The sequence below is a fragment of the Oenanthe melanoleuca genome, chromosome 5, assembly GCF_029582105.1.
Source record: "Oenanthe melanoleuca isolate GR-GAL-2019-014 chromosome 5, OMel1.0, whole genome shotgun sequence".
Classification (NCBI taxonomy): Eukaryota; Metazoa; Chordata; class Aves; order Passeriformes; family Muscicapidae; genus Oenanthe; species Oenanthe melanoleuca.
This window is the reverse complement of record NC_079339.1, coordinates 49,420,327-49,432,099: the sequence shown is the minus strand read 5'-3', so window position 1 is coordinate 49,432,099 and position 11,773 is coordinate 49,420,327. Positions and strand designations below refer to the sequence as shown.

Below are 11,773 nucleotides of genomic sequence, written 5' to 3'. Positions count from 1 at the left end.
GCATTTAAGCCCAGGTCCTGGTAACACTTTTATTTTGTAAAAAAAGGATACATTTTCTGTTACACCAGTGAATTTAGTTCAACTGCACCAAAGACAGCATTCAACTTATTATAAGCAACTGGAAAAGTAGGAGGAGAAATTTTTTTATTCACTCAGAGAAACCTTGTCAGACTTGCAAACCTCCCTCTCTCTGAAGGGCATTCAAAATGCACCAAATAACAAAAACCCCCAAAGATGCATAATTAATGTGGTAGTTCAACTATTATGTTGAAAAACAAGGAAAACATTGTATACATCATTAATAAAAAGATTATTTAAAATTTCACTGGTCAAAACTTAACCTGTTTGAGGTCGCAACAAAAAAAAATTAGTCCATGATATGCCTACAGTTCACAGATTGCATGTTTCATATTAATGGCATAATAAACATAATAATTTTCATTTTTGTACTAAAAGTAGTACATGATTTGAACTGATGTCTGCATTTCAAGTAGTTGCATGCACTACAACAAATAGCAAGGATGTGCAAACTAAACATCCAGACTGGCTGCTGGTAATAGATCTTTTATCTTGATTTATAAGAAACTCTTTTTAAAAACAAGAATTTGCCTTAGAGAGGATTTTAAAAAGCACAGATTAAAAAAGCAAAGAAAGGAATGAATCAAACTATTTAATTTGCTCTATTATATACACATATAAATTATAACATAGGAGTAAGTTATGACATTCTTTACCTCGTATTCATCTTAAATAATTTCCTGTGGACCATGAGGTGGAAGAGCTCTGGAATTTACTTACAACTCTAAGTGGCAAGCCAACAAAGGAAGTGGTTGTGCGATAAATAATAAAAAACATAAAAAATAACATAGTTCATGGTGAAGATCTATCAAAATTATTTTTAGAGGCAATTCTTTGCTACTTGGTTATAAACAAGTGGCACTAATCTGAACATAAGGAAATTGCTTTCTCAGTGTAAGCCAGGTTGTACCAGAGCAGGTACACTTAACACAAGCTGCTGCATAAGCTGCTCTTCTTTCTTCAAACAATTTCTCAGCAGAAATCTTCCTCAGAATGATACCTGAGTTTTGCTGCCCTGCTGATGGAAAATTGAGACAAATGGATCTAGCTGAAACTGTTTGGACAAGAACTTCAGGCACTTTCAACCTTGGTGAACTTCATTCTCCAAAGTCTTCCTGAAAAAGTTTTTAGATTAAGAGGCTCTTATGCAAAATTGTGAAAATGTACTGAGAATTACCTTTGGATGAAACTTTATCATTTCTGTGCAGTACCTAGGTTCCTTCTGGTAGACTTCTAAATAAGTTTAAGTGTCAGATATCCAGGGACTGGGAAAGGGAGGTGAATAAGCTGAGTTCCATTAAACCTCTACCTAAATCCAGTGCAGGGAGTCCTACCCCTCCCAGAGACCCATCATTTCCATCCTGTGCTGGGCTGCTCTGTCCCAGCTGGGAGTCATTCTGCACACGTGGCAGGATTCACCAAGCTCTGGGGCAGGGCCAGCTCATCTTGCTGCCACTGGAGATCAAGCACCTCTAAAATTGCTTTTTTTTTTTCTGCTCATAAACTAACTCCCTGCATTTCAATTCTTTGAAGTGTGAAAGCATCAGACTATGGCCACTCTGCACAGAGAGGTGAGTCATGAAGAGAGCAGTGAGAAATTTATCAAAGGGGAAAACACTAAAGACTCTTTGAGGCTTTTGAGGCTACATTCATATTTGCAAGCAGTAAGGCCCAATGGGAGTAAATGTGTAGTTTATCTCACTTCTGAAAGCACAGTATCTAACCTACAAGCGTTTGGGGGAGTAGGGAATACTCTGACCCATCCCCAGTCTAGTCCCACCAGCTGGGACATATTAAATATGGTCTTAGAGCACATCCCCTCATTTAAATTCTTTTGAGGGCAGTGCAGTTTGCACACTCTGAGAGCTAAAGCAGTGTAAGTAAGTGGCAATAACTTGGAGGGGTGGTGGGTGAGGTTTCTTTGTTATTTTTTATTCCACAAAAGTGCACTCCTGACAAGGTAAACCTTGTAGGAACTGATATAATAAAAAGGATCTGCAAGACAGTAAAGCAGTTATCAAAGGCAGAAAGAGAAGTAGAGAGAGGAGAGGCTAAGGAAAGGGGAGAGTCTCCAAAAGTAATAAGCCTCATTAAAACTGGAAAACAGGCAAGAATGGAGTGCAGAGTGCTCTGGGAATCCTGCCTGCCTTTCTAATGACAGCTGGAATGAAAGCCTGAAAGTCTCAAGTCAGAGCACAGTTAAAAAAAATACATAAGATGAATGTAGTGTAAGGACATAGACTGGTATACTTTCAAATGCAGAAGACAAGGTGCTGAGACAAGGACAGAAAAGCAGAAAGTTAAATGGTGAGGATGCAAGCAGTGACTAGGAGGAGCTGGGATTAAGAGACCAAGATCAAGGCTAGCTGAAGAAAGCAGAGCAAATATTTTCAATTGAACACAGGCCAAACCCTTATGTAAGGATAATGGATAATTTGAGATCCCACAATTTTTTGATGTCTGTTTTGTTCAGTTCTGCCATAATATTGTATTTTTACATTTGCCTGTCCCCTACAGAAAGAAAAATCTCATTGTAATGCCATACCTTATTTTTATGAGGAAGCCAATAGCTGAAATATAGTGACTCACCAAGAGTATTTCAGCTGAGTGAACACAGTGATTCTAATAACTGTCTGCTAATTAGCAGGTTTTTGAGATAAAGACAGTTGAATAGCTTGCATTCTCTGACACCCCAAATTAATAATGCTCCAGTAGCAAATCATAAAGCGGTAGAGACTGGCATTATTACTTTTTGGTACAGTACAAAATAGATTTAAATTAATCTGGCTTGTTTATCTACACAGTCTAGACCATTTCAAAATGCTGAAAACCTCTGCCTTGGCTCTAACATAGGATGCCCTATAGAGACCTCTGTATAAAACTAAAAGAATTTCTCCTAAAGCAAGATGCAAAAATTTATACTTTACAATTTTATGAATAAAATTAATTAACCAACAATTCATTACATTCTAAAAGCTTCATCTGAGCATAATAATCCTTGTTTGCAGCCCAAACAGTATTTGGTAATTGCAGAGTGATGGAATAATGTGGATATTTTTGATTACATTTCATTGCATAAGATAACAAAGAAGAATTTCTGTTTGAATCATAATGAAAAGTTAATTGACACCACTCTTCTAAAATATTTCCAGTGGCTAAATTTCAGTCTGTGTCTTAATCAGTTTTATATTAGAAAGATATTTTAACAAGATAATGCTGTGAAAATAATTTCATAGTATTATAAAAACTTTGAGTAATTAAACTCCAGCCATCTTGGAAATCTGACATAAATGCCATTCTAACTTAAATACTCTAAGATTGTACAGTTTCAAGTTTCTTTTATTTTCTATACTACCTTTAATCAAATTTAAGCTTTTCCCTCCCTCTCCACCCCTCAAATAGTCTACAATTTACACCTGCAAGATAATTTCAGGAGGGATAAATTCTAGACACCAGAATCATGCCTCAGCACACAAGTTAAACTGAAGCAACAGCATGGGTAATTGTACAAAATGCAGTTACTTTTCTCCATGATTCCCAAAGAGCCTCTCTCAGGACTTTCCCTCTGCCCAGATGTGCTCTTGCTGAGAGCTCAATCAGGTTCAGGGAAGTGTTCACACAAGCTGAGGCCTCATCCAAGAAAGCATTTCTACAATCAGCTCACAGTTATTTCAGAGGCCTTTCTCAAGGCTGTACTTAACAAAATAACAGATAACCTCCTGTGGAGACAGGCACCAGGTTGGAACAGGAACAATTACTGTGCTGCCCATCCTTCATCTAAGACACACCTGGCTGCCCAAAGTTTTAAAGTGGTAACAGTACATGCTGAATTACAACACCAGGGGGGAAGAACACAGAGCCAGCCCTTTGGAAAATGCTGGGCAGTCGGGACTCAGCCTGCCTAGCAACAGGCAAGGGCTACTTCACTTCCAGCTGACCTCCTCCCGACTTTTATGAGGATCCCACAGCTTGAATTTGAGTAACTCAAAACTGCAGAACAGGTTTCTATTTAAAGGTACAGCTGGCTTGTGTACTAGAGGCACAGTGAAAAAAAAAGTGCAAACTTCAGGCTCCTGTTTAACAGCTCGTTGCTGAAAGGAAGGAAGAAATAAAGGGCAATCTGTGAAACAAAGAAAAAGTTGTTTTTTTGTTGCAAGACTCACTTAAATTTAATGTCCTGTGTGAAAACCTGTCATAGGTGTTGATAAAGTGATTAAAACAATGCAACTACAATATCTTGGTCTAGACTTCAAACAAATTAACTGGACCCACATTCCTGGTATAGGCTTAGTTCTCACGACAGGCAATAAGGGACATAAACTACAAACCAGTGGAGTACATTATGCTCATTAATTAAAATCTTCTGTTTGCAAAGAGTGTTCTGAAAATTTTAATTTTTCTCTGAAAAAGCTTTTTACTGAATACACACACACACACACACACAAAAAAAAAAAGTGAATAAAAACCCCTTGCATTTCTGCTAATATGAAAAATCAGAAGAATAAAAAGATGCTACAGAAGAAAAGTTGCTACTATAATGGTTTCTGGATTTCATGACAGAGACAATTTACTCAGCACAATTATCCTGTGTATGTTAAAACACCTTTACAGACTAACCAGACCAAAGACAAGCTTCCAGCACTCACTACAAGATAATACATGTTTATATGGAGTCATTATTAGGAATATATATGGTTTATGTGATGCACAGACATACTGGTTTTCATACATAAACACACACATACACATAAAATATTTTCTAGAAGCAAGTAATACGATTGCAGGGAACACAAATTTAAAGTACACTTACAAACAATCTCTATATATGTAAATACATAGTAATGGCCTAATGAATTTTATATTTGCTGAAGAACAGCCCAGCTCCTGTTTGAGTGCTGAAGAACCTCCCTGCACTGAACAGCATGATGATAATTTTCTGTGTCCAAGCAACACCAAGAGCTATGGGGAAATGGGTATGTGTTTGCACTAAATTAGACTAACATGTTAATTGTTTTCACCCCCAAGCATGGATTCCATTACAGGCTTGTGTACTAACTTGTCAAGAATAATAGGAGTAAAGTAGTAAACACAGATAGCATTTATTTTAAAAAAATGTTTATTTTTTCCATAAAAATATTTATACATAGTTTCATTTTGCTATTATACAGTCATAAAAGTAAGTTTAAAACTCAAGTTTAAACGTCAGGATTTCAAGAACACAAATGTATTGACTTCAAAATTAGGTTCAAGCTATCTGTCACACCTTTCCCTGAACTCTCAGAAAGCATTTTACAGTAAGTTGAGCTAATAATAGACTGTGCATATCAGAAGAAGCAGTCCCACCTGCCCTGTGACCTTCCCCCTTCTTGTGCATAGAAGCTATTTTGCCTTGAACTACAGTATTGCCTCTCTAACCCTCCAATGATCAGGTGAGGCAGCTAAACTAGTACAAAAAACTGGGGAAAAACATCACAGGAAGATGGAATAGATATTAACTGATCTGAACATCATTCTAGTATGTCCTCCACTTTTGGTGAGCACAAGAGAAAACAGTCTCATATTGTGATAGAGGAGGTTCAGACTGGATAACAGAAAAAACTTCTTCAGCCAAAAGGTTTTCAGGCATTGGAACAGGCTGCCCATGGAAGTGGTGGAGTCACCATCCTTGGAGGTATTTAAAAGATTTGCAGATTTGTGGCACTACAGGACATGGTTTAGTGGTGGACTTGGCTGTACTGGGTTAAAGCTTGGACTCAATGACTTTAAAGGTCTTTTCCAACCTAAATGATTCTATGATAAACCCTGCTCTAAGAAAGTTGCATTGAAAGGATGCATAAGAAGAGTAACAATTTTCTTAAATTTAAGTGCTTGCTCAAAGTAGAATGGGACTGGATGAGCACCAGAAGATTGACTCAAAAGGGTTAGAAATTTGTCCCCAGGGTTGAAGGAGAGAGTAGTACCACTTCTTTGCTCAACAGCTAACCACAAAACCATCTTAACTGCATTATGAAAGCATAAACTTAGAGGTCATAGAAGGAAAGACAACAGTCTCTCTCCTGCTTACAACACATCCCAACAGAATTTCACATTCCATACTCTGGCTTACTTCCTAAGGCTTTGACAGACTAACAGGAGAGAGACATCCTGAACAGTAACTCTGCTTGTTACTGCCAGATCTTGATTTCTCCAGCCCAATCACATGTTGCTAGGAGTGATGGCAGGACTGGGTGAAATATTGCACTCACACAAGCTTCTTTATGTGCAGACAAAGTGCGAATAATCCTTGAAGTATGATAGTTGTAGAAAAACACTTTGCCATCTGAACTTCCTGTCACCAAAAGTGTTCCATCTGGAGAAAATTCACAGCCCACTGCAAATCCTTCCACCTGTGAAAAACAATAGCAGAGTAATGATACTGATTGGAAAAGTTCATTGTGATATACTGAAAATTAATATAGTACAAAACCTACATATTCTTAAATAAAGATACACTAAAGATTTCTTCATGTCTTGATTAAGACAGAGCTATATCAAAAACTTATTTGATCAAGCCATTAAGCATTCATAAAGTCTTCTAATAACTATTTTCTTCAGAGTGCATATGATTCAAAATAGACTGGCACATAGGAAAGCAAATGAAGCCAATTAATATCTAATGAAGCCAGTTAATATCTATCACTGATTTCTAATAAAACACTATTAGTAGACATATTAAAAAGCAGAGGTGCTTTGCTACCTATCTTCCTTTTAAACTTGGACACTGAGCTCCTGGTGGGGAAGGATACCTTGTGTCCTTCGTATCTTTTCTTTTTGTTGATTCTGTAGGGTCGCTGGGCAGAAAACAAAGCCATGTAGTTCCCGTTGGTCTGAGCTACAAACACAGACTCCTTTGGGTGCAGGGTCAGACTTGGGCACGTGTAACGCTCCTGAAAATGATTTTAAAGGAAGTATTGTTGTATCAAACAGAAGATTAGGCCAAATGATTCAAGTTATCTCTCGACATATTTGAAAGGCCATGAAGAACAAGGTAAGGACAACTCATCTCCATATATACATTATATAAAGATACTTAACTCACAAATCACTGGCAGTCTTACATCAGGACAAATGCTAAATCAAACCTCTACCCTGTTTTCCTAGATATTGACCAAAATCCCCTGTCTCTCTGAGCCATAATTATACTGCAGAACAGCTGCAGAAACATAATTCCAACCAGATGGTTCTCCATCATTCTCTTCCTGCCCAAGGAAACCCAAAGTTTGAATGTGAATCATCTTCTCCCATATCCCTTTCTCCACAGCCATATTGTGCTTTCCATGCTACTTTGTACAGTTCTCAAATCCTCCATCCTTCTAGTTCTGGCCAGACTGACATGAACAGAAAATATTTGATTGAAACAGACACCTTTCCCCATACCACTCTTACAAAAAAGAAGGAGGAAAAAAGAAGGATCATTATTAGCCTCCTTATGACAGTTATGTGGGCTGCTGCTGGCTGCAAACTCATAAATATCTGCAGTAATTAGTAAGACTTGGCTTTACTGTACAGTTCCTATTTAAGACTGAATTGACATTATTATCAAAACTCTGCATGGTGACTCCCTCAGAAATCAGCTGCTCTCCCAAGGCTTCCACCAGGTCCAGTTCTAGTTTCAGCCTAACCTAAGACAGAGTGCTGAGTTTGACACCATGAGAGCTTTGGCTGTAGGATCCATCTGCTTGTGAAGAGCTCCAGGATGACAGTGACCACTGGTCACCATGGGGTGTGAGGCAGAGCAGGAGGAACATCAGATTGGTTTTGTTGTGTGATTTGGAAGTGAAGGACTGGGAAGGAAGTTCTGGGCACTGTAAAGCATTGGGCACAGTGCAACTGTGTGTTTCTGCAGAGAAACTGGGTCTGCAAGTATAGCACCAGAGAGCACAACACAGTCTGCAGGAGCAAGGTGCTGATGTGCTGGGTATGTTGTAGTAATGGGCTATTTTAGAACTGTAACTATTCATTTGTTAATGCAGACAAGCAATAGATCAAGTCCTGTTGGGATCTAATCTCTTTGAAGAGCTGAAGGGCTCACTCCCACCTCAAAGGTTTCAAAGGTGAAATTCAGAAAAGTGAAGGAGAGTTTACAAAGTCATCACTACGTTTTGTTTATTCACAGTGCAGAAAAGTAGGGGGACAGGGAAGTTCTGGTCTGTAATTTATATATTCACAGTTATTTATTTTTTCCTTTCCTATTGTCTATCCAAGGTATTGATAGATCCAATATTGTACAAAGACACAATTCTGGAAATTAAACACGAAACAATCCCATTAAATCATCAACTTTGTGTTATTGTCAGCAGAGGACTTTTCATTTCAGCCAAAAAGGATCTATATACAATCCAATCATATTATATTACATAGGATATTAGACTTGGGTTTTCAAAAGAGACCTAGAGAGTTGAAATTTTCTATTAACTGCCTTGGTAATCTCCTTTGAAGCTGTCAGCCTTTCTAGACAATTTAGTCCATTAAATGACTTGCTTGGTTAGATGACTGAGAAATACTGCACCTGCACTGATAAATGCAAATTTTACCTCTGTGATTATTCTTTATTAGGTATCTATATGCACATATCAGGTTGCTATTACTATGTGAATATTAAACTAAATTTGTTAATAGCCCTCATTGCAGCTGACAAAAAATATATGAAAAAGTGTGGGAAAAGAAACATTGCACTATAGCAGCTACATGCTATGCACCATTGCCAAACCACAATGTCACTTAAGAGTCCTTGCCTAAATATAGCTTAGATGTCAATGAATTAGCACTGAAATGTAAATATTTTAAACACAAGGAGGCCTCTCAGTCTTCAAGGTTATTTTTTAATAATAATTAAGTTTTAAGTATAAAAACAAAGTCATCAACTTGCATGAAAGGCATACATCACAAGAGCTTATTGAAAAATCAAATGCTTTTTATTACTACACTGACATGTATGAAATATGAAATTATGACCCAAACAGGAGTAGTTGTTAATCTTACATGAAAAATCTGATTGGAGATTTTGGCAGCACTTTGGAAGTCCCACGCAACAATGGTGCGATCGGCAGAGTCCCGGCTTACTGCATCCGTGCTGGTGAGAAATTCTCTTCCTTCAGGGAGGAAGAGAATATCCAAAGTCTGTTGTACTGCAGCTTTGTACACTCTCAACACCTAGTGGACAAAAGAGTTTGTTATTTTTTGACAGATTAGAACCTGATAACCTCTGTTGTCCCTTTTTGTGTTAATAATTGTCTCTATTAAATTATATATTATTTTTAAATATCAAAAGGTAACTAAATTTAAAATGTTGACCTACTAGTGTTATAAATAGCTTGGTCAATGAATATAAAGAATCAACATACAGGAAAATTAAATTAGATTTTAAAAGCATCAGTTTGTACAATTTATATATTATATTTATATATACATAAGAGTCTGTTGGAAATTACCTAGGAATTTGAGTAAGATCCAGAAAGAGCTTTAGACAATACATTGTGAAGCTGGGTCTACATAAACTCCCTTCAATATTATGAACTCTTCTAGGTTCCCTAGAAGAGGCAAAAGAATCCTTGGCAGAAAGCTGTCCCACTCAGTGAGCTGGGCTTTAAAATGAAGGACTCAGGGAGTTTGGGGTGCCCAAAGTGGCAACACTAAACACATCATTGCAACCAGCTGGGGACAAGCCAGGCCAGCCAGAGCAGCAACAAGTGTTCCTTAGCTGCCCCCCCAAGATGAAGACCAGCAGACCAAGCACTTCAGGTGCCTGCATACCAACACACTCAGCCTGGGAAGAAGCAGGAGGAGCTGGAGCTGTGTGCCCAGACAGAAAGTGAAAGGGACCTGAGGATGCTCATGGACAACGACCTCAACACGAGGGAACAGTGTGCAGCTGCAGCAAAGGAACACAGCTGGGTGCTGGGGGACATCAACAAGGGCATCACTAGCAGAGATTGTCATTGTATTGTCAGCTCTTTTCAAACCACACCTGGAACACTGTTCAGTTTTGCCCATGCTATACAAAAGACATGGGGACAGGCTGAAAAGGGACCAGGGAAGGGCAGGGAAGATGCTCAAAAGACTGAGAAGCTGCTACACAAGGAAAGACAGAGAGAACTGGGCTTGCTCAGCCTTGAGAATAAAAGGTTTAGGGGAGACCAAGTTCCAGTGTTTAAAGGGTGACTACAAAGATGACAGAAACTCCCTTCTTACAAACAGTTGTGTGGAAAAGAGGAGGGGTAATGGGTACAAGTTACACCTGGGGAGATTCTGATTGTACACAAAAAGTGGGTTAGATCCATGCAGAAATGGATATCAGCCACAGGATTCTGAATATTTTAACAGCCTGTCAGCTGGATCTTTAAGAGACATTTTTAATTATTCTAAGGAACACATGAACAATTTGAATTTCCTTTCTTTCCATCTTTCTTCATGAAACTCTGTATCTTTGTTGTCTAATTTGAATATTGCAAATCCATACTTTTGCTTTCTTTTTTCTCTGATTTGCCTCCAGTGAAGAGAAACTTCAAGGCAAGTGGCCAGATCAAAGCAAACCATCTCTCTGAATATGGTGATCCTTGAAACTAGGACATGGGAAGACTCCTAGTTATTAATATCTGACTCTCTCTCCAAGACAGCTAAAAACAGCTAAATAGCTGCCTGCACTTCCAACGGGTATTCAGAGGTTAGTCCTTCTTCTAATGTCACTGGAAAACCAACAGAGTGGAGAAAGTCCTTGAAGCATTATCCTGAAATGACTCCCAACTTTGTGAGGCATTTCAGTGCCTACCTGATACCCTTATAAACCTAGTGACAACTGACTTCAGGGCCAAGACCATTTGTAGAAACTTTTTTCTTTTTTTAAAATAACCACCAAACAAACAACTTTCAGGTGTCACAGTGAAATATCCTAAATTATACCCCTCTTTTACACTTTCACCAATAAAAGAAAAACCATTGCAAATACCAAACACAGCATGAGAACTTCTTGATTTATTGGCTCAAACTCAAAAATTTATGACTGTTGGGAAAATGTTCAGAAAGCTGATCTGGCTTTAGGGTGGCAATCTACTTGTGGGTGTCCTGAGGTCCCTTCCAGCTGTGCTTCCTGTGATCTCAGCATGTAGAAGGATGTAGAAGGATGGCAGCAGCAGCTGCTCCAGTTGCTTTTCACAGGTTTTGTGAAATAAACAGTTTAGACACATCATGTCTGCATTCAGTGAAGAACCTTAGCCATGCAAGTACTCTCCACACCCTATAATAACAGCAACAAGATGTAAACCTGCACACTCAAAAACTTGCCCATTTCTTAGCAATCTGCCTGCTTTTTTAAGATGGTGAACATACAAATGTGTTACTTGCTCTCATCAGATTTTACAGCTTCAGAATCTGCATAATATACAAAGCAATTAAACTTTTGTAAAGCCAAAAGGGATATTTCCATATTTATAGCCTCCACTCTCTCTATGGAGAAATCACCATGCATATTTCTTCACAGAGTTATAAAAGGAAGTCTATAGTTCATTAGTAAAGCAGAAAAATGAAGCTACTTTGTAGGAGCAAAAATGAAAATTAAAATCCCAAACTGAAAAAAAAAAAAACCCACAAAATATAATAGCTGCCTGGAATGAGAAATGGAAAACCATACAGAAACCTGACAGCTGTAGGAACTGCAGGA

At 38.1% G+C, this 11,773-nt stretch overlaps 1 protein-coding gene across 3 annotated transcripts in view; it reads right to left on the bottom strand.

The window, feature by feature from the left end:
* Positions 1–5,106: 5,106 nt before the first annotated feature.
* The window catches only part of WDR25 (WD repeat domain 25), a 57,671-nt gene continuing 51,004 nt past the window's right edge, over positions 5,107–11,773 (bottom strand). For all 3 annotated transcript variants that reach the window (XM_056493980.1, XM_056493982.1, XM_056493981.1), the window contains 3 exons: positions 9,100–9,270; positions 6,864–7,004; positions 5,107–6,464 (listed from right to left, as the gene is read on the bottom strand). In XM_056493980.1, the coding sequence (XP_056349955.1) occupies positions 6,243–6,464; positions 6,864–7,004; positions 9,100–9,270 (534 nt within the window). In that variant the 3' untranslated portion in view covers positions 5,107–6,242. The remainder of the gene's footprint in view (positions 6,465–6,863; positions 7,005–9,099; positions 9,271–11,773) is intronic.